This window comes from Pogoniulus pusillus, chromosome 34 (assembly GCF_015220805.1).
Source record: "Pogoniulus pusillus isolate bPogPus1 chromosome 34, bPogPus1.pri, whole genome shotgun sequence".
NCBI classification, from domain to species: domain Eukaryota; kingdom Metazoa; phylum Chordata; class Aves; order Piciformes; family Lybiidae; genus Pogoniulus; species Pogoniulus pusillus.
Genome location: NC_087297.1, coordinates 9121185 through 9144606, shown reverse-complemented (window position 1 = coordinate 9144606; position 23422 = coordinate 9121185). Strand labels below are relative to the sequence as shown.

General features: G+C 41.1%; 1 protein-coding gene across 3 annotated transcripts in view; it reads right to left on the bottom strand.

Moving 5' to 3' along the window:
* Positions 1-16382: 16382 nt before the first annotated feature.
* The window catches only part of SNTG1 (syntrophin gamma 1), a 281755-nt gene continuing 274715 nt past the window's right edge, over positions 16383-23422 (bottom strand). For all 3 annotated transcript variants that reach the window (XM_064170435.1, XM_064170431.1, XM_064170434.1), the window contains one exon: positions 16383-19865. In XM_064170435.1, coding sequence (XP_064026505.1) covers positions 19707-19865 — 159 coding nt within the window. In that variant the 3' untranslated portion in view covers positions 16383-19706. The remainder of the gene's footprint in view (positions 19866-23422) is intronic.

Sequence of the window (23422 nt, the reverse complement as noted above, 5' to 3'; positions counted from 1 at the left end):
AGGGAAAGGCTCAGCAGGCTGCCACTGACAAAAGCCATTCTCCTTTAATGCTTCCACTCTTGCTGCTGCTGGGGACTGGTTACCGAAGTCCCTGGAAGAGCCACAGAAAGCTGGAGCCTATTGTGAGCACTATAAACATTTAAAAACCATCTACTGTGTAAAAGCCTAATTTCCCTAGCCCATTGGTTTTATTTTTGTTTTTCATATTTATGTTTTTGCACAAAGCACTGTGTACCTCTCCCCTAGAAAGCAAGAGGAAATTAAAATCCACAGTGCTGCAGGAAAGTAGCTGAGTTCATAACCTCAGAACCAAAGACTCAAAGTTAGGTCACAATGACTAGCACACTCTCCACTCATAACACATGCTGCCTTATTTTTGCCTTGTGCTCATTTCAAATTCAGTGTTGGAGACTCTGTTATTCACTTTAAGAACTGTTCTCCTTTAGGTTTTCATCCAGCACTCCAAAAAGCACTCAAGCCAGGACAAAATGATAGCTTGGAGCTTAGAACTTGTTGTTCAGATTTCAAGAAACTTGACATATTAATTTTGCCACATGCCTGCTGTGACGTTAAAGCTGTTCTCAGCTGTTCTGAAGTGAAAATGGCCTGTAACACATCATAAGCCAGTGGCATGAGTTGGAGATCTAGCTACTAGCTCTCCTTCCACACTGACTTTGCATAAGGCTGCAATATAGGCTCCAAATAGTAACTAAAGATGATGGTAGATATTAATTCATTGAAATTGGTTTCAGATGAAAGAACTCTATCACGTCTTATAGCAGATCTTCAAACCAGTTTATGTACAGACTTACTCATCTTGTGTGACCATGACCATAGCTTACATGTTTTTACCTATGATACCTTCATCATTTATTTCAGAGAATAATACTTAAACATGTGTAGAAGGACATGGATCACAACATGATGTTGTAGCAGTTTCCCTGAGAAAGGTGGACAGCTTCCTCACTGGGCAGAAATAATTTATCTCTTGGAAGCACACAGCTGCCTTTGACCAACTTTCACTGTTCTCATGCTAGTTGTACTCATTAGTTGTCTTGATGGAACCTGTTGGATTAGAACATGTTCTTAACAACCTTGCCTAGAGAAGATTTACAGTAGAGCTGATGAGAACAGTTTTAATTCTATTAGAAGTGCCATAAGGTTCTGTTTTGCTCTGAAGATAGCCACTGTGCCCAAGTTTTGCTTTGTATTTCCAGTAAACATACTTATCTTCCTAGCTGGGTAATTAAAATGCTTTGCTAATAAACCAATGGGAGCAGGAAGCAGTTTTATAGATTAAGTTTAGCATGATTGCATTATTGGTATATAATAGCCCAAGTCTGGCAAGATAGCACAGTTATTAGAGTGTCATTTACCCTCTGCTCCATGGTCACAGCAGACTTTCTCTGGAGCTCTGTTCCAAGTAGACTACACAGGGTGCAACAAACTCTTCTGATGCAGAAGTTCTGAGTCTCTTCTCTTCATGCTTTATGTTTTCAAGATACATCTGAGCAGATATTATCCTCTGTGCCCTCTGAGCAGCAGGTAAGATACAAAACTCCAAACTTCTATGCTTCCTCATAGGAAAGACCTGTCCAGAGTGTTTCCGTACCAGAAGACATATTGTAAGCCTTGACAGTAACAGTCACATTTTAAATGCAAAGCAATGATCAGGCAGCCACATATTTACTGCATAAACACATTCAAATATCAGCAGACAGGGATAAATTAAACTAATGCTTTGGTTCTAATTAAGCCTTTGATTTCCGAAGTGATTTTCTGTTAATACACAGGAAAAAGCCTCCAAGGCTACATCTATCCTACTAAATTAAACATGCCCAGTATTGTTTTCTGGCACTGAGACAAGCTGGCATCTGCACTCTCACCCTCCAGGACAGGACAACAACATTCCATCTCCTCATAGTGAATGGTCCTGCTTACAGCTCACTCTGGAATGCTACCTGGAATTACTTTAGGAAACAGCCTGGGCCAAGTATGTGTCAGGAATCATTTTAATCAATTGTTTAACATCATCAGTAGGAGTGTAAGACTATAATGGTTGAACGGTGAGAGCAGCTCAGTTCCAGTGCCTGGGCATGTTCCCCAGCATCACTTTGCCTACATCATCAACACCATTTTTGCTGAGAAGCTTTGTATTTGATGGCTGCCTACCCTGCCACCTACACGAGGTAGCTTTTCTCTAGCACCTCATAATAAAAGTCTAAAAAGGCAAAGTACTGGAAACTTGAAGGGAATTGTATTCCCTTGAAGTCATAAGGATTGTCACATCCCCCTTTTACAAGGAGGTCTTGACAATACATGAAGTCACATCAAATGTCTGGATTGCTTTCAGACATTGTGGTACAAGTCAAATGCATTCTATTGTGTAGATATGCTGACAATTGCTTAAAAAGGAGAAAGGGAGAGGGAAGGACAAATAAGCATTTCTGCAGCACTGTCTGCCCAAATTGGCACATTCCTTTTTACTGTTCCTCAGTTCATTTGCACATGTTCCCCAGCATTTTCTGGTGATGAATCCTCTCACAGATACATACATCCTTTTATTCCTATGTGATCACTACGTGATCCCACAGCCTACTTAGCTAATTAAATAGAATTTTCTCCCACAATAAAGCCCAACTGCTTTGTGCTGTATAATCCCACATACCTTTCTCACGTGGGAGATGAGATTCTTAGTTTGGAAACCTCTTTTGGGGTCAACTTTTGTAGCCTTGGTGAAGTAGACTGCAGATATTTTCTTGCTCGTTTACATCTTTTGCCACCGGTAGGCACTTAATGATGAGGTTAAAATCCAACATTTGCTGTCATTCCACGTTGTTAACAGATGTTCTGAGCTGTATGACCTGAAAATTGTGGTAACAGAAGATGTTATGCTACAATATCATTACAGTACAGTGAGTGCTGGCTTACGCCAGAGCTGTACTTGGCAATGTGCTTACTGAGAAGAGCTTTAGGCAGATGCAAGTAACTGCTCTGTACATCATGGCAGCCTTCCTTTCTCTCTGGCCAAGAAGCAGCAAGTATAATGTACTCTTGACATTTTGGTGGCTTCAAATATACAGTTAAAATTCCTGAAGTGAAAAAAGGGATCCAACCCCTTCCTTTAGCCATGCCTTAAATGGTCCCTCACACTAGTTAGAAACCCACCAGTGCTGTTGAAGGAGGTACTGTAGGTTAAACAGTTTTATGGGACCTTGCCTTATAGCTATTATCCTTGTCTGACTCTCACTGACCTCTAAAAGTTTAATCAACTATTACATTTTGAAGATGAAATGTAAGATTCAAGCAATTCTCCACATAGGATTATGAATTTTGGCCCCAGTTCTGTGGTCTGCAGTGTCAATTTCTACAGATTGCTGAGCAGATGCAGACACTTACTGATTTCTGCAGGACTCCTCAGTGTAGTGTTGCTGCTGTGACTCACCTGGAGCTACTTAGAAATGATTTGATAAAGCTGTGGGCTGACCTAGTGATTTCTATACAAGTATTTCAACTTAAGTGCCTCCTGCTTGGAATCGCCTGAGATGGGTCAAGCAGAAAACAGGAGATGACTCATGATAACCCACAAAAGGGTCATCAAGAGATAATGCCAGAACTATTAGATTTGATGGCTCTGGCCTCTGTCAGCTTCTGGATTTGGTTTGGCCTGACTGGGGGGGAAAGAGCCTGCCAACACAGATGAAACAAAGAAAACACTTCTGTGCTATTCAGAGGGACAACATCTGAGCCTATGACTTGACGTCCAGGCTGGACAGAATCTGCCAGATACATGCAGACACGTGTGGGTTAGTTGTGCCCTCTCATGACCTTCAGTACTGCTTTCAGAGAATCACTGACTAGTTTGTCTTGGAAGGGATATTCTTTATAGAGAGGGTAACCAAACACTGGAATAGGCTTCCTAGAGAGGAGATTGATGCTTCAAGACTGCCAAGTGTTTGTACAAGGCTCTTAGTAACAGCTTTAACTTCTGTTTGGCCCTGAACTGGTCAGGCTGTTGGACTAGATGATGACTGCAGATCCCTTCTGACAGCAAACATTCTATTCTAGTCTATTCTATTCTACTCTATTCTGGAACTCATTCCTATTTTGCTACACCCACAGCTGCTGACCTGCATAAAAAGGAAAAGATGTTTTCTTTTTTTTCAGAGAACATGCAATTTTCATTTTTGATATTTTAAACATGATTTTATGTTTTAAAGCCAGGAAGCAAAGGCTAGAACTTAATGATTATTATATCCTCTCATCTGGAGAAGAGTCACCAATGGATCCCTTCAGTCTGCAGTCTTACTCAGTGTTTCAGGGCATTAGGAAGCAGTTATGCAGTGCACCTGCAAGTCTGTAGATCATATTAACTTCTTGCAAGCAGACAAATGCCATACTAGGGAAGAAGTACTGAAAAAGCACTTAGCAAATAAATGTTTGGACTAAAAGGTAGCACCTGAGCTTCAATGGACACAAATATATGAAGCTATTTAAGAGAAAATGGTCTAAGTTGTAGCTCTATGAGGCTGAATTTGGAAATGGGACTTAAGAATAAGTCAAGGCTGAAAGTTCCTAGATAATTGGCTCCATCTGCAGCAGGAGAAATAAAAGGTACTAGAATGGAGTATGGTCAGATCAGATACTGAGGGGAAGACAGAAAGAGCCATTTTGCTCCTCAGTGAAATACTTCTGTCTCAGAGCATAGCATCCTAAGTAGTTCTGGCCTTTGCTTCTTGGGAACGCCACAACCGAGTCAGGTAAGATACAGAGAATGCTTAAAGCAGTGGGAGCTATGGAGCAGCTTGTGTCTGAGAGGCTGGGACTTCAGTTTGGAAAGGAGGAGGCTAGCTGGGGAATATGACCAAGGTTTACAAAACCATAGAGCTGAGCAGCAAGGTCATCCATCACCAGGTCCAACCGGGCTGAAACTCAGGCTTTTGATCAAACACATACTAGTGTGGTTGAAAACATACAAAAGAAAGCAGTTTGGCACATAATGAGCTTCTGGAAGTTACTGTCACAACAGCTGTTGAGGGCAGAGAAAAAAAGAGTAGATTAGGTAACTTAGTAGAAAACAGGTCTAAAAGGCAGAGTCTCCAAAGAATAGGTTGTTACATAGAGAAATCTGCTAGCAAAAGGTTTCTTTTTGACTGTGGTGCTCACAGAGCTGAATTAAAAGAAGGGGAAAGCAGGCTTTTTAAATGGTGTTAAGTGAACCATCTTTTGTACACGACAGCTGTTGTCACTGGGTTTAAAAGAGCCTGAAACAGAATACTTTGGTCTCTTGCTTCTTGAGTGAATTTCTTCACAAAATGAATAGAGGCTTTTATCTGAAATAAATCTGGAAACCATTTTTTCCTGTTGTCTCAAAGGTACTTGACAGATCAATTCTAAACATGAGAATAGGATTAAGTGGAGGATTTTAGAGTGCAAGCTTTTGACACATCACCAGCATATCAACTATAGACAGATATTTTTTAAACAGTCTCCAGGAAAATTGAGTATCTGTCCTGGGATTCCTGGGTACAAAAGTTCAGTCCATTAAGTATGAAAGGAGTTGAAAAGAGCAACACAGTAGACAAAAATCCCACCAAAACAAACCTAAGAGAAGTTCATGCTCCAGGTACAGTTACTGCTGAGAAAAAAAAAAAAGCCCAATTCTAGTAAATGATATCAGTGTAGCAGCAGCTGCAGGAAAAGGGTTCCATGAAAATCAAACAACTTAGCTGCCAGGGCGCAGGGATTGTAGAAGAAAGTATGGTGCAAGTAGAGAGACTGCTTAAAAAGATTCTGAATGCATGGGATCTGAAACAATTTTCTTCTTCTGGAACCTGAGAGCTTTAACTGGCTATTGCTTGACTGGAATTCCACAAAACACACAAAAGCTCACAGCTTTTGGAATCACAGAATCATACAATCGGTCAGGGTTGGAAGGGACCACAAGAATCAGCCAGTTCCAAACCCCCTGCCATGGGCAGGGACACCCTACCCTACAGCAGGCTGCCCACAGCCTCATCCAGCCTGGCCTTAAACACCTCCAGGCATGGTGCCTCAACCACCTCCCTGGGCAACCCATTCCAGGCTCTCACCACTCTCATGCTCAACAACTTCCTCCTCACATCCAGTCTGAGTCTCCCCACCTCCAGCTTTGCTCCATCCCCCCCAGTCCTGTCACTCCCTGACAGCCTAGAAAGTCCCTCCCCAGCTTTTTTGTAGGTCCCCTTCAGATCCTGGAAGGCCACAAGGCACTCACCTGGGAGCCTCCTCTTCTGCAGCCCCAGCTCTTTCAGTCTGTGCTCACAGAAGAGCTGCTCCAGCCCTCTGAGCATCCTCATGGCTCCAACATCTCCACATCCCTCTTGTAATGCAGGCTCCAGAACTGGATGCAGTACAGATGCAGGAATAGATCATCTGAAATTTTCTTTTACATCCTAGATCCCATATTGTTCTGATCACTTAATAACTGAAACAAGCTAAGCAGCACAAATAAGGTAAATAACAGTAATTTTGTGGCTTCATTTCATTCCAGGCTGTCATACACCACCTCAGAATAATATTTCAGCCTCAGTAAATTGCACATAAAGTTCAATAGTTTGCAGGGTTGGTTCAGCATAAATAAATAAATACATCTGTGGCCCTAAGGGAAAGAAATAAAGTTATCTTAGCATATACAAAAGAAAAAAAAATCAGAACTCATAAAAGAAAATACAATCCCATTGACATTTGTTTTTATTTTATCTAAGATAAAACCATCAAGAAATGTGATTTATAGACAGCAGCCATCATTTTATTTGTTCCTACTAAAGCACATTCTCTCTATTTCTCTCCTTTTTCAAACCCTGCTCAGAATATAACAGTGCCTAAACCCATCTAACATCTTGGAATCATAGAATCAGCCAGGTTGGAAGAGACCTCCAAGCTCATCCAGTCCAACCTAGCACCCAGCCCTGGCCAGTCAACCAGACCATGGCACCAAGTGCTTCATCCAGGCCTTTCTTGAACACCCCCAGGGGTGGTGAATCCACCACCTCCCTGGGCAGCCCATTCCAACACCAAACTCTCTCTCTCTGTGAAGAACTTCCTCCTAACACCCAGCCTACACTTCCCCTGGCACAACTTGAGACTGTGTCCCCTTGTTCTGTTGCTGGTTGCCTGGGAGAGGAGATCTTTTCATAGAAGTCAATGGAAATACTAAAAATCCAGGCATTATCCCATAAAACCCCTGTTGTTTAGGAAGTGGGAGCAGACAGATAAAAGGCAAAATAGGCCAGACTCATCAGAACAATGACTGAAATGACTCTGACCTAAAAATTAGCACCTACTAAAACACAGCCTACCTTATTCAAGTTACAGAGACAGAAATCACGTTATTAAGGTTTAGCATTTGACTGCAAAGTGGGTTCTAAAAAGACTTTTTCTCCCCCTGCCCCTCATACAGGAGCAGACTGATGACTGCCAATGTTTCCAAAACTAAGCTGTGATGGTTTGGGTGCTCCCTGCCCCCCTACACTTTGGCAATCACCCAGACTAGACTCAGCCAGCTCTGGAAATTTGAATGAGGCTTATATTTACAGCTTAGCAGAATATACCAGCAGATATTTACAGTATCTACAGTTATAGACAGAAATACACAAGGTAAAAGGTGATACAGAAACACAACAGCCCTCCCAGAAACCTGAGTCCCCAGGAGGGGCTCCCAACTGCCCTTCCACCTTCTCCCACCCCTCTCAACTTCACCCCAGTACCAAGGAAGAATGGAGGTTTGGCCAGGGGGTTAGGAAGCAAAGTGGTTTAATCAGAGAGATGGCAGAGAGGCTGGAGAGAAGTGCAGCTCAGGCAATGCGCCAAGAAGAAGTCTGACTCCCTTATCTATGTTTGGATTCTTGTTCTTATACCTCTCAGCAAGCCTATAAGTGAAGTAGACATCAGCACCATTTCTCTTTCATAGCCTGTGATCTAATCCTTCTCACCAAAACATTCTAGCCAGCTTCAAACTAGCACATAAGCTTAGGTAACATCTGGCACAAAGATGGAGAGCTGGCAAAATACCTTTAGAATTAGGGAAAAAATAAAATGTTCCCTGTCTATAACAAATGCCCCAACATTCTCTTATCTAGGGGAAGGGAAGTTTGCAACAGATGCCTTCCAGAACAAGCTCATGACAGAACCACAGAACCTCAGAGGTCAGAAGGGATCTCCAGAGATTGCCGAGGCCAAGTTCCCTGCCCTGGCAGGATCCCCTAGGCTAGTTTGCACAGGAACACATGCAGGAGGGCTTGGAAAGTCTCTAGGGAAGAGCACTCCACAACCTCCCTGGGCATTCTGTTCCAGTGCTCTTGTAACTCACTGTAAAGAAGTCTCTCCTCACGTTGAGGTGAAACCTTCTGTGTTCCAGATTGTAGCTGTCGCTCCTTGTCTTATTGCTGCTGAGCAGCAAAAACAGATTGCCCCCAGCCACTTGCCTCCCACCCCTCAGATAGTTGTACACATTGATCAGATCTCCTCTGAGACTTCTCCAGCCTAGAGACACAGCTTCTGTCTCTCTAAGATTATGCCTACCCTGTGCTCAGTTTTGTGTGGCCAGTGTTTTCCCCCTAAAACAACGCAAAGCAAGACCAGAAGTTTCCCTCACTGAGATTAGAAAGAGTCAGACTCACCCAAGTCTTTTTTGGGAGGGACACAGGAACAGGACAGCCTTACTCTGAGAAGGTGACGGTGCTAGCTTGTACCAGTAGACTCAACAGACCCTGCTGATGAGCTCAGCTACCCTACATCTCAGCAGCCAAACAGACAGGGACAAAAGAGCATTTTAAACAGCCATCTATCGTTTTGGAATAGTCACCACTCTGTGTTTGATTTAAATTTGACCAGATTTCTGTATTTATTATGAGGCACTCTGACACCTCATGTAGCCAAAGATATTTTTCTGTATACAGAAACAGCTTCTAACTCATACTTCAAAGCTAATGCTGAATGCATATATACATTTAAAATGTAATGGTCCTATTCATTAAAACAAATGCTGTTTTGCACAGGCTATTAATAACTCCAGATCATTGCCCAGGCTCCTAGCTGAGGTTAATCCTTGCAAATCAGGGTTTTTTTTTTTGTTGATTATATATTAATTTGCACTTCTGCTCTTTTAAAAGTCTTTGAGGCCAAACAGGCAGCAGTGAAAATAAATGGACTCACAGGGGTTCATTTATGCGCAGGATAAAAAAGGTAATGCCATTGATACCTTGACCTTCACCAAAAAAAAACCAACCCCAAAGCAATACAAACATTACTTCTCACACTGAAACTTCTCAATTTCTTCATTGTGCTGTGTTCTGAAACCTCTGGTCACCCAATAGGCTTTCAGAAAGGTAATTTCTCTGGCCCAAGCAGAAAGAATAATACAGAATATTGTGCTGGTTTTGTCATGGGAGTTCTGCCCCAACCAAGGCTGCCTGAATATAATCCAACTGCAGGAGTTTAAAGAAAAACCACAAACAAAGATTAATCACTCATAAATAAACTGCCTGCATGCAAAGATGGAACAAGACTTGATAAATGCTGGAGATATTTTACCTCTGAAAGACCATAAGGAAAAGGTTTCCTATGAGCCTTTCATCCTTTCTCCTTTCGCCTTAACAGCGCTTTTTATTCTCTTCTATTCAGTCATGGCTGAAAGCCAAAAGCTGTGGAGAGGGGAGGGCTGGCATATAAATCCTTTAACCTGCCCCCCAGGAAAACAAAAGATTTGCATCCAAGTCTGCATCTCTACCCTGACACCTCTTGGAGCTATCTCACTGAAAGCTAACTCTTAAAACCATAGCTCATTTCTTTCGGTCTCTGCTTCCTCATAATGTAGGGGGGTAGAGAAGATAAACGTTCCCAGTTTATCTTCTGGTTGATAAAGTAACCTGCTCCTATACCCCATGCTCATTCCTGATGAGCTGAGAGCTGATCACACAATTACAAGAAGAAGTAGGTCTGTGATATAATAGCTTTTCACAGGCTGCCTGTGAGTCACCAGTGTGATGCAGCTGTGGAAATAACTCATGCAACCAGCCACAGTCCTCAGAGGCAGCTGACAAATACTATGGCCACAGGGCAGGACATAAGGGAGATCATACCTGGAGCACAGCAGAGCTACAGAAGTTGTCATAGTCAGGGAAAAAATTCAAATTGGAAGAGACTTAGAGTAAGACTGCATCCCATTAGGATGGTATGGAAAGAAGCCAGGGAACCTGATTAGCAAACGTCTGCAGTGAGCAATGGAGAGCAGTGCAGAAAGCCCTGAGCTGGCATGGACTTTATCTGCTTTAGAAGCAGTACATCACGGCGTGGTGCTGATGAGCTGTATTTATTATCTTAAACTGCATTCAAGTGGATGAAGTGCTCCTGGCTCTGAGCTGGTCTTGCTGCAACACAACAGGTAGACATATCAGCTGGAGTCAGCAGTAGCTCAGGAATCTCTGCACCAAATTTCACTGCGCTGCACAGACATCTTCTGTACAAGCTGGGCCTGTGCATTCAGGCAAAATGAAAGCTGTCAGGGCATATGATTGCTTGCTATAAATACACTGAGGAGAGGAGAGGAAATGGGGGGATGACACCAGGGCTGGAGAAGAGCACTTTAAATAAGGGGATAATGCTGGCACAAAATCAAATAGATATAAACTAGTTACAAATAGGTTTAGGTTGGAACTTAGAAAATGCTTGAGATTCCAGAAGTCTTTCCAGCATGAGGGAGAGAGCCAAAAAGCCTAATTTCTTTTAAGAGGCAGTTTAAACATTTGTGAGTAGGATCATGAGCCTGACTGCCTGAGGAAGCTGTATGAGATTCATTGACTCAGGTTGTTCTTCCTTAATTTGTATTCCTCTGAACATTTTCCTACCTTCTCACAAGCTACCTGGTCCTTCAGAGTAGGACTCCAGGTTCCTCTAATCCCTTCAGACCTCTCTTACATTATACCAGCACCACAGCCCTCAAATGCACTACAGGGGAGAGCCCCATGCACACCTGTGAAGCTGCTTCCAGTCACATCAATCATCCAAAAATGAGCTCCTGAGTTTCTGTGTTAGCTACTGTCTGAATCCCTGTTTCTTGTGAAATGCTTCATGCCTCTTTCTGATATTTGTCTTTCAGTGTGCACAGAGCCTAAGTTGTTTGTAATGCTGCCATGATCTGAGCCTGTGCTGCACTTTGTGGTATTGCAGTGCAAAGACCACAGCCAACCACTCCACTGCCTCTCCTCCTTTCAGTGAAAAGCTCTGACCTTTCTGAGAGCTTTTGTCTTCCCTCACTAGCCCCATGAAGCAAAACAGGAGCATAGAAAAAGAAAGTACAACCATCTAAAAGATTCTCTACCTGTTCAAAAGAGCAAGGTGAGAGTTTGGACCTGACCACGTAAGAACTTGATCTTTTGCCTCTCACTGGAGCACCTGATGGAGCTTTCTTTCAGCCCAATTTCTTGAGATACCTTCACATGACAATCTCAGCAGCTAGTAAAAATGTTTCTAGTTCTCTAGTTGCACCTTAGCTAGCCCACAAAAACAGAACGCAGGCAAACCACTATTACCTTCTATACTCACAATTGTGCAAGGCCAAATCACGGAGTATGGAGTGGCAGTGCTGTCATAACCTTCTTCCAGCTGCTGAACCACACCTGGAAATGAAGACTGAGGAGTTTTTCAGCACAGTGTTCATCAAATTGCTACAAATTTCCTCCCCCCCCCCCCAAGATGCTGAAAGAGCTGTGGCCAACAGGGAAGATTTCCTTGGCTACAGAAGCCAGGAAGGCAACCCCACCAGCCTGAGATCCGAGACTGCTTCTAAAATCATAGAATTAGTCAGGGTTGGAAGGGACCACAAGGATCATCTAGTTCCAACCCCCCCTGCCACAGGCAGGGACACCCTACCCTAGACCAGGATGATTCTAGAGGGAGGGGGAGAGAAGTGTGACAGCAGAACTGTCACAAGAAGCTTACCTGGCTTCTCCACGCCGGGAGCACATGAAAGACATCAAACATATGCCTGAGATGTGCACTGCAGCCTCTTATCCTAAATTGTTGAAGAGGGAAAGATGTCTAAATAAAAGCAGGGCCACCCACTCTCTTCCAGCATCTCTTCCCTTACCCAGGGACAAAAAAAAAAAAAAGATAAAATTAAACTTCTGAGAGTTGGTTTGGCTCTAGTAGGTGCAGCACCCTTTGAAAGTCATTTGTAAATACCTACAAACAGATATCTTCAAGCACTGCATCATCAGCCCCAAATTTTTTCCAGTGATTAAATGTCAGTTGTGGTTGCATGGCAAGGTAAGTCTGGTTGTAGGTGAGCTTCATAGCCAGGGAAAAGGTAGATACTGCCCAATTTCAGGTCAGACTTACATGGGTGATTGCCTTGTGGAAATCATCATCCAAGCAAAGAATCATCATGCTGATTAAATAAAGCTGGGGAAGGACTTTTTAGGACATTAGGGAGTTACAGGACTAGGGGGAATGGAGCAGAGGTGGAGAGATTCAGGCTGGAAGTGAGGAGGAAGTTGTTGAGCATGAGAGTGGTGAGAGCCTAGAATGGGTTGCCCAGGGAGGTGGTTGAGGTCCCATTCCTGGAGGTGTTTAAGGCCAGGCTGGATGGGGCTCTGACCAGCCTGCTGTAGGGTAGGGTGTCCCTGGGCATGGCAGGGGGGTTGGAAGTAGATGATCATTGTGGTCCCTTCCAACCTTGACTGATTCTATGATTGTATAAAGCTGAACATGGTGTTGGGAAATCACTTTACCACCCCACCTAAACCAAAGGCTTGGCTTTCAACAATACAAAACTCATACACTGTATGACCGAAAGCAAAGGATTAGTTACAAAAATTATTTATTTCTCTATATTTTCTTTCTCTGTTATGTTCCATTACAAAAAAAAAAAAAAAAAAAAAAAAAAAAAAAAGAAGAAAAAGGGGAAAATAAAAGGAAAAAAAAGCAGCAGCAGCAAAACAAAACATAACCAAAACAAAACAGAAGATAGCATTTTTATTAGTGGTACATTAATGAGCATAAACAACTAGGTGAGTTATGTTTGTTACAAATACGTAGTACAACCAACCACAAAACCAGAACTCAAAAAGGAATAAAAGAAATAAATAATCTGAAGAGGTTTTCTGATTTTTTTTTAATATTTATAAAATATATAGCACTTTCTATTACATTTTTCAGTCTTTTTTTTTTTTTTGTTTAATCCATAACAAATTAAATCTTAGGACATATATTGTAAATATGCTACAGGGATAAGAATAATTGGGAAAAAAAAATACTCAAAGTTCCTGGAGGTATGAAAGAGTAAATTGGTTAATGTTTATTGATTCATTATCATATATCCAGATTGTGCATACCCTGCAAAAATAGCCATTTCTTCAACTAATATACATATTTTTTTTCTTTATAGTATTATAAGGTTTTTAAATGTAAAGCTTCATGGATTTATGCCTCTGGTTTTTATAATTTGTGCCTAATACATAACTGTCATTAATATATACTGGATATCTTCCATTAGTATATACTAATATATATACACACACACATACATACACACACACACACACTATGCATTATATATTAGTATATACTGAATAATAAGAGAAATTCTATAATACATTGTTGGGATTCTTGTGGAGAAAGTTGTTGAATTTGGAAAACATGGATACCATAGTGAAAACTGATTAGGTTGCATCAATGAAAGCCTTTAGGTTTTGGAATACATGGATACCATAGTGAAAACTGATTAGGTTGCATCAATTGAAGCCTTTAGTTTTTGGAAAACATGGATGCCATAGTGAAAACTGATTAGGTTGCATCAATTGAAGCCTTTAGTTTTTGGAATACATGGATACCATAGTGAAAACTGATTAAGTTGCATCAACTGAAGCCTTTAGTTTTTGGAATACATGGATACCATAGTGAAAACTGATTAGGTTGCATCAACTGAAGCCTTTAGTTTTTGGAATACATGGATGCCATAGTGAAAACTGATTAGGTTGCATCAATGCAAGCCTTTAGTTTTTGGAATACATGGATGCCATAGTGAAAACTGATTAGGTTGCATCAATGAAAGCCTTTAGGTTTTGGAATACATGGATACCATAGTGAAAACTGATTAGGTTGCATCAACTGAAGCCTTTAGTTTTTGGAATACATGGATGCCATAGTGAAAACTGATTAGGTTGCATCAATGCAAGCCTTTAGTTTTTGGAAAACATGGATGCCATAGTGAAAACTGATTAGGTTGCATCAACTGAAGCCTTTAGTTTTTGGAATACATGGATACCATAGTGAAAACTGATTAGGTTGCATCAATTGAAGCCTTTAGTTTTGTCTTCAAGGTATCTTAATAGGTTAAAGTACTGTACTAATATACAGAAGCTAATTCTGTGTTATTTCAGCACTCCTGTGTTTTTCTCTCTGATGCCAACAGAACATGAACTGCTAAATGCCCTGCAAATGGAGCTAAGCAAGCAGAAATGTGCTGACACTACAGACCTCATTCCAGGGAAATGATAAAATTGCACTTAAGAACCCTCCCAAGTCAGGAAAGAACTTAAGGTCAGATAATGACTTTATTTGCTTTAATCTAAACGTTAACAACATACTTAAGAAGCCTGACTGTACACAGATGCCCTTGCCATAATCCTTAATACTGTCCCTTGACTCTAAGAGGTTTAGAGAGTCTCTCATGTAGCTGAGAGTAGTTCTGTTGAGCAAAAAGGTGAGGGAAATGTGTTTGAGGACCTCATCAACTACTCAAGTGTGCATTTCTGGTAGGAAGAAAGATGGTGGGAGGAGGTACTAGATAGCCTGCTTGCTATCCTGGTTTGGGGAAGGATCAAGGTGATGCAGAAGATCTTTACTTGGGCACCTACCATCCTTCTTCATCTCCATTCTACCCCATGCTGCAGTGCAGAAACCCCCTGCTCTGGCAGGCTACACTCTGCAGCTCAGCTGCCTAGGGTCCTTCAAGCACTCAGTGCAGGAGCAGCAGCCACTGCAAAGACTGAACAGCCTCAGCATCTCAGAGGGTTTTTTCCTCAAGACTCATGCTGGGCAGCATGATCTGGAAGCACATCAAGACCTGGAACTCTACAGGTGTGGTCCTTGTTTACTTCCATCCTAAGTTCATCTGCCCAAAGACAGCTCTGTGATATGAAGTCTAGCACAGTGAGTGACAGCAGGCAGAAGCCTGGTCAAAGGGACATTCCTGATAGAATGAAAGCTCTGACCTCTAGCTCCTTAGATACATGTGTCCATGCACCTTCAGGGATCCTAAGCTACATTCCTCAATTGTATTTTCCCTTTGAGAGCCTCAAGTCATAGGCAACCAAGACAGACACTCAAATTTTAAGAGCTCAAGTCAGTCTCCTGCATTTCCCATTGTGCAGAACTGGTCCACAGCACAGACTCATAACTGCCTGAAGCTGAACATTTTAAAACCAGTTTCAACTGGTTTCAAAACACCATGCTTTTTGAAAGACCAGACCCTGTAAAGAAGTGAAAAGTGCAACACAAAGATAGTGTTTAATATTAAGAATATGCTCTAGCAGAACAAAAACTGGACTTTGGTTTTGGCATAGGGAATCCTCGAGAGTACTGAGACACTATGAAGCAAAGTTGCTGAATTTCTAAGGGCATCAATTGTACATTCACAAGATCTTCAGTCTTTTGAATATTCTGATGTAAGAAACATCTTAAGGCATTGAATTAACCAAATCACATTTAAAGTATTAAGCTGCAATAGTAACAACTACCTACTTGTGTTTAACTGTCCACTTGGAGGTGTCCTGATAAAGTCACACAAAGGGAACATTTTTGTAGAATCAAGGCCCAATCTGGAAAAATAATATTTTTCATGATTCTCAACTCAAAGCATGCTGATACTGTTTGCATTCTTAGGAATTCTCTTTGGAATTGAAAAAAAAAACCCCAAACCTTCAAATGCCTGGCTTTAAAAACTAACCCGCTTACAACTAGTTTTTCTCACAGGCTTCTTGCTGCACTTAATTAACAAAATAAAGGGGCCAACGTGTAAGAATACTCTGACTTTTATTTTAAAGGTGCCTTCATGCTACTGGAGTGTAAAGCTCTTTGGAAAAATCTGGAATTGCATTTGGAAGCATGTAGGAGATGAAATGTATTCAAATCACTGATGAAATCCAGAATAACAGAGAGCAAAATCAGTAACACTTTGATAATCAATTATGCCAAGACCATAACTCAGCATAGCTCTGTGGAGGTCAGATCATGAAAAATTTCTATCATAAAGCAAAGTAAACCAAATGCATTCAGTTATACGTAAGAGTACATATTTTTGGTATACTCTATAACATCTCTTCATTAGGCACAGTACCATAGAGAATTTAAAGATTTATTTTAATGAAAAGAGTATTGTGACAGGAAGCAAATTCCTTTTTATGCCATGTGTTGGTAGCTCTTTTTATTTTACATACACATTTTTAGCCCAAGCTGATAGCTCATTAGATCTCTTTCTTTTTTTCATTGTTACTGGGCTGTGTTGACTTACAAAACCCTTGCATTTGTTATATATTGTAAGTGAAATGAAACATAAAGGCTGGGAGTTGGCACTATGCTTGGAATAGGAATCTCCTGTAGGTATTTAACTGAAAAATCCAACCATTTAGTATGTTTGGAAAGTATATTTTGCTATTTCAGGGTTAGTTTTAGCACAGAGCTTGACATTTTCTCCCTCTTTGGTTCAAGACTGAATTTCTGGTCGGCTTGCTCTAGAAGTGTGAGGCTGGGTGCAGTCTCACCTCTGAATGTCCTGTGGGGTCAGTGCCACAAGCCCTGCTGCATTGACCATCAACACTGCCATGCAGGCAAGGCTACAGCAGTTTGTATGCTCACAACCTCATTTTTATCTTCTTGAAAATGGAAGTATTGATTAAGCCCCATCAGTTTATCTTTTAGAAGTATAGATTTCCAGGGGAAAAAAAAACAGCCAACAAAACAAACATCAATTTACAGGCTGTTTGCCTCTTAAATGTTGTGCATTTAATGCCCAGCTACTTATCTGATGAATACAACAGTTCTACAAACAGAATGCTTGGCAGAGATCTTTAGGATACTCTGGTAGAGTCCCAAAAAATTCACCTTCTGCATGAGGAGCATTCTAAAACAACAGGGAAAAAAAATCAAATGGGGAGTGGGGAGGCTTTCACACCACAGAATCCCTTCACATACAGCAGTTTGCAATGGCAATTTCTGCTGCTTTGGGTGAATGTTATGTTCATTTAAGCACATGAAACAAAATCCCTTCAGCAAGGCTCAGTTTCAGTGATACAACTGTGCAGATAACATGAACAGATAAAGGAAAAAGAACTATCAGGCAGTTGACTGGGTTTAGGTCCTGACATCACCAGCAGCATTTACTGAGGTGTTAGCACCTGCCAGTGCTGTGGTGACTGAATGCCACAGCCACCCATGGAAAGGAAAGAGGTGACTTTGGAGCGCTAAGTAGGAGAGCTGCTGTTAAGAGAGCAGGCCTCTGGGCTCAGTGTTGTCAGTGCTCTGACATGCTTTCTGGACAGGGACAGTGCCTGAATTAGCATCATTACAACCTTCAGACTATTGTAGTCTTGGATCCAAGACACTGGGTTTGTGGTCTCTCAGGGACAAACTCAAGATCCCATGGACAACCATGCTAGTTTTAAGTGTTATTCACAGACCAGGATGTGACCCATTTATTTAGGGACAATTCAGATAAACAAATACACAATGATGACTACGAAAATGTTGGATTTTGATGACACTTAAAGCATTTCATTGCTGGACTATGACATCATTCCATAGTATTCAGCATGAAAACTAGCTGTGTAACACTTGGAGTGTACTAATAAGAAGTAATCATGTACTGAAATACATTTGGAAGTAATAAAAGGGTCCCCAGGAATTATATATTCAGATTATTTGGAACTAGTATCAAATTCAGCTATATATCAAGGCAAGGATACTCTCACACACATAAATCCAAATACATCTAATGCAAAGCAAAATAAACAAGACACAATTTGCCCCTACAGTTCATTCCTCTTTTGTTCCTGCCTTACATTTTGAGTTGTTCTCATTTTGCCTTCCTCTGCCTTCAATTTTGAAGCTTTAATTACCTTAGTATGTAGAAAGGGATGTGATAGAACTAAACTTTCTGCTGAACAAGCAAGGTGGTGTCCATAACCTGCTCTGTGTTTTTATAGCAAGCCTAAGTTGAAAAAAAAAAATAACAAATATAAAAAGAGGAAATTTCAATTTCATTGTAATAAAGAGAAAGCCCAGGAATTACTGTCTGAAGTGGTAAACACACACTCTAGCTGCACTAACTGCTCTTCCTGCAGTTTTTTAGGTTCCCTTGTACTGTCAAAACCACCCACTCCCACCTTTTCTATTGTTTCAGCTATCCCACACACCCTCCCACCATTTTTCCATGTTCACTGGTGTGCATAATAGCATAAAATTATTTTGCAAAGTGATCTTTAAATAAAGTTATTAATATTAAATTTACAACTCCTTCAGATTGTAAGGATACTCTGGGTCTCACATGCGGTCCGGAGTGATGTATACAAAGATGTTAGGCATTCTGTCACCTACTCTTTCCAGGTTAATTTACTCCTGTCTTTTACTAACAATACAAACAACAAAAAGAGAAATTATCAAGAATTTAAAGGGTGAGCTCATTTTTCAAGCATAATGTAGAACATCTGTTTTGCTGAAAGCCTGAGTGGAATAGAGGTTCTGCTTGTGAAGTGAAATCAAGGTTAAACACAGAAGCAATATATTTTTAAGTGGATTGTCTCTGAAACAAATTCAGCAGCTAAGACTTGTGGACAAAAAGGTATTAGATCTACAGAATTTAATTCTTGACAAAAATAGAGGGAGGAAGTAGGTAGCAGACATGGTATTTTATACTTACTCTGTAATCAAAACAAAATTCATAGCACATTATTTTTACCTGAAGAAGAGGGACTTAACTCACAGAAGGATGTTTTGCTTTGTGGCCTGTTTTATAATGTATGTATCCAATATGGCTCTATCTCTGTTGCTGTTATTAATAGGCTAAAAGAACAGAATAGAAAAAGTAGCATGACTCCATGTATGACACAAGTATGGATTTACAGCAGTGCTTAAAGTGCTTTCTTATTTGAGGAGATACTTACACAAATGCCTTTTCATGCTTATCTCCTTGTCATCATGTACTATACGCTTGTTGCTTGCTCTTATGCCATTTATAATATGATAAGGTATTAAGTTCATACCCAAGAGTTTAGTATATTGTCATTAAAAACATCTGAAAACAGGGAAATGACAATTCTATTTGTTTATTATTACAGCAATTGGAAAATTGTATTAAATACTGAAGTGCTTCATCTTGTCATTTATTCCTTTGCTTCCAGTGTTGCTGTAAAGCACTATGTAAGTACAAATAGATCATACTAAAAGCATATCCATCCTATTCTGAGGGGGTTGACTAGGATTATTTACTGATGCCTTGCAGAACAGAGATGAATTGATGATCCCACGTGACCATTTATCTGCTGATGCTGCAAGATGTCTTGCCTCCAGGATTGGTTTCCATGTACATGGTTCACCAAAGGTCAACATCTTATGAATATTTATACATCTTTATGTCTTGTTGTTAAGTGGCAGTGCTGCAATGTGAGATGTCAAGTAGTATACTTTAATTTGCCAGTACCAGAGGTTGTGGGAGCAGCAGAAGCTGTGGCTTGACTGCCAACATACAAAGGGTCCAAACAAGCCACTTTGGCTGCAAAGAATGAGTGGATACAATGAAGGACAGCAAACAGGTTGGAAAATTCCAGCTCCTGCAAGTGAAAACAAAAATATTAAACATGAAACAAACCCAGGAACAAAACACCTTCAAACAGCAATAATTTGAATAGTTTGGTGTGATTCTGCTAATGTGTCTGACAACTCTCCATTACAGGGACATAGACACTGAGCTATCCCCATTCTCTAAGTAAATATTTGGAGGCTAAGGTGGACACATTTCTGAGCTATGTGCCTCCACAGAAATATGAGATCCCACTGGCTAAAGGGGAAGGAATGTGACAATACATGTTCCCCCCCCCCTCAGTTTAATGCAATCAGATAGAAATGGAATGGCTGCACCATAAGTGGACTCCAACTGTGTAACAAATGTTACCCAATATGCCCATAAAGGTCAACAATGTTGAGTTCCAGATAGGTTACATCTGTTCATTATTTCAGTTCACACTGGTAACTATGTCAAATCCTTGAAGTTACACTTATTCCTTTGCTGATGCCATCTTTTTGACCTCTTCTCTTCTCCCTATTAAAATAGGCAAACACAATTGCCTGTATCTTCATCCTGATGTGCTGACTTTTGTATTCACTTTGGTTTTGTAACCCTCAGCTTAGGGGTTCAGCTGGTCTGTGAACAAAAGCTATCCCTTTGCAGCACAGCTGTGTGACCTAGCCTGAGTTCTTCTGACAGAGCTGCTGAGCTGTGAAAAAGCCCTGCAAGTTGAGAGAGAGGAAAGCTCAGAGTGAAGTGTAGCTTTTGAGTCATACAGATGTTCTGCAAGGCACAGAAACTCTCAGTTCACAGAAGTTACTGCTTGCTGTGTTCACTTTACAAAAAATGAAAAGAAATTTGGGTGTTACAACAAAACCAGCATGTATTTATATGTTTTTATATACATAAATGGCCATTGGAATGGGCTGCCCTCAGAGGTGATGGAGTCACCATCCCTGGAGGTGTTTAAAAGGAGGCTGGATGAAGCACTCAGTGCCATAGTTTAGTTAGTTAGAAGGTGTTGGGTGATGGGTTGGACTCTATGATCTTGAAGGTCTTTTCTAACCTGATTAATTCTGATATATATAAAATTCATCTGGATCTCTCACAGGTTTAGGATCCTCCATTTTTGCCAGAAAAAAACATAAAGCAGTTTCTATTGCAGTGGTAACTGTCCAGGTATAATTGAAGAGCTCAGCACTCAAAGTTTATTACAACCCTAAGATTGTGTTAGCCTCTGGAAGCTGCTGTGATATTTGAGAGACACTAACAGATCATTAGCTACAGCTAAACAAATAGGGACACAGGTAAGTAATTGGACAGGATGGTGCCTAAGTGAATGCCTTTGTGCCTCATAGATGAGAGAAGGCCCTGCCCTTCCTCCTTTTTTTAATCCCAGTTCCAACAGCCTGGTAAAGGATGAAGGAGAGGGACACAGAGGCTCCACATTCTGCCAAGCTGACAGCTCTATTTTCTACCTCTCAGTCAGAAAAATTCCCTCTGACTGTGCAAACTTGTGCTCTATCTCCTGCTGAGTGACAGCTGGGAAATAACCTACAGATTGGAATGTCTAAGGGGTATCAGTGATTAATGTTGCCCTTACACGGTTTTCTTCTCAGAAACCACTTAGACTCTGACTCAGAAACCTTCAAAGTTAGGTGTTTGCATCCAGACACCCTGCCATGGACCCACAGATGTGACCTGTGGTAATTGCTGTTCCTATTTTTCATCCTGGAATTGCTTAAGTCTACAAGGAAACACTTCTCTTCTGCTACCCTATATATCTTCATAGCAACATTATATTTCTTACAGAGAAGCCAAGCAAAAGCATCAGAACAAAAAGGCAGCACTGTAACAATACCTGAGAGAACAATGCAAATGTTTAACCATCTTAAGCTATTTTCCAGCTGAGAAGATGGATACCTGGCTAAACTGTACCTCAACTGATAGCACACATTTTGTGTCTCAAACCATGCCATTTTGTGTTTCCTTAGCTCAGGCACGAAACACACTGCAAAAATTTCTGACAGCATTACAAAAATATTAATTATTCAGCGTGAGTGGAGGACTTCCTATCACTTGGGAACATAAACTATGGTGGCAAGTTTGCTTCTCCAGAAAAAAACAAACCAAACAACGACTGGATGAATGGATGTGGCTCTGCATTCTTTCTTCTGCAGTATTTTTCCTGGATTTGTCCAACATTAACAGCAGCATCTCCGTATACTCCCCCAGAATACAGAGGAGATGTTGGACAATTACAAAGACAGTATGGCTAACATTTAAAATGCTGCATAACAATAATTTATTTCCTAAGCATCTAGAGTAATAACAAACTGATCTAAACTCTGGATCAAATTTCACTGGTTAAGCACTCTAACACTCCTGATTCTCTAGATAATGAATAAATGTTCCAAAGTCAAAGGATGCTAATGGCACAGATACTGCATCATAATCACACACATCTGGATAGCCTAAAATACACTAAATATGCAGCACTGTAAATGAAGGTAGACAGGAAGCAGTTGGATTTTTGGTAACTCCTATTTGTGCAGGCAGGAATTATACAGAATCATAAAATCATTTAGGTTGGAATTAGATCTTTAAGACTGAATCCAACCATTAGCCTAGAATGGCCAAGTCCACCAGTAAAACATATCGCTATGCACTACTTCTACACGTGTTTTACATACCTCCAGGGATGGGAACTCCACCACTTCCCTGGGCAGCCTTGACAACCCTTTTGGGGAAGAAACCATTCCTCGTGTCCAATCTAACCTCCTCTTGTGCAATTTGAGGCCATTTTCTCTCCTCTTATCATTTTTTTTCTTGGGACAAGGCAGTGGTGTTCACTTTGCTCCAACCTCTTTTTTCAGAGCAAGGATGTTTCCCCTCAGCCTCCTTTTCTGCAGGCTAAACAACTTCAGTTCCCTCAGCCACTCCGCACAAAATTTGTTCTCTATGCCCCTTACCAGTTTCAATCATTGCCCTTTCTGGAGCGATGGGCCCAAAACTGAACCAAGTATTTGAGCTGTAGCCTCATCAGTGCCAAGTACAGGGGCACAGTCACTTCCCTAGTCCTGCTGGCCATACTGTTGCTGATACAGGCCAGGATGCTGTCAGCCTTCTTGGCCACCTGGACACGATGCCAGCTCATATTCATTAGGCTGTTGACTGTTCTAGAGAACCTCTGACCAAACCACCTCATATTCTGTGATTCTCATCTGAAGAGCAATTGACTAGAGTTTAAATAGATTAACACATTCCATCAGTGCTACAGTTGAAACTTGAGAGATGGAAGAAAACAGACCTTGGAGAAGAGAAAGCAGGAGTCTCAAAGCAGGTATGCCCACACAATAGCAGGCTCTGCACAGAGTGTGTCTGTGCTAACAATGAAGGGATAAAAACACCTTCAGTTCTACTGTCTCAAGTTCTATCGAAGTCACCTGCTACACCCTGCTCCCACTTCACTGCTTGGGAATGCAGAAGTGGAAGACATGTGCTGGGGCAATGGCTCTTCAGAGCCTTAGTTTTGTTCTCAGCTGCGAGCTCTCATTTCACTATGTTCTGATTATTGCTCCTTTGGTGCAACTGGTAAAAAAA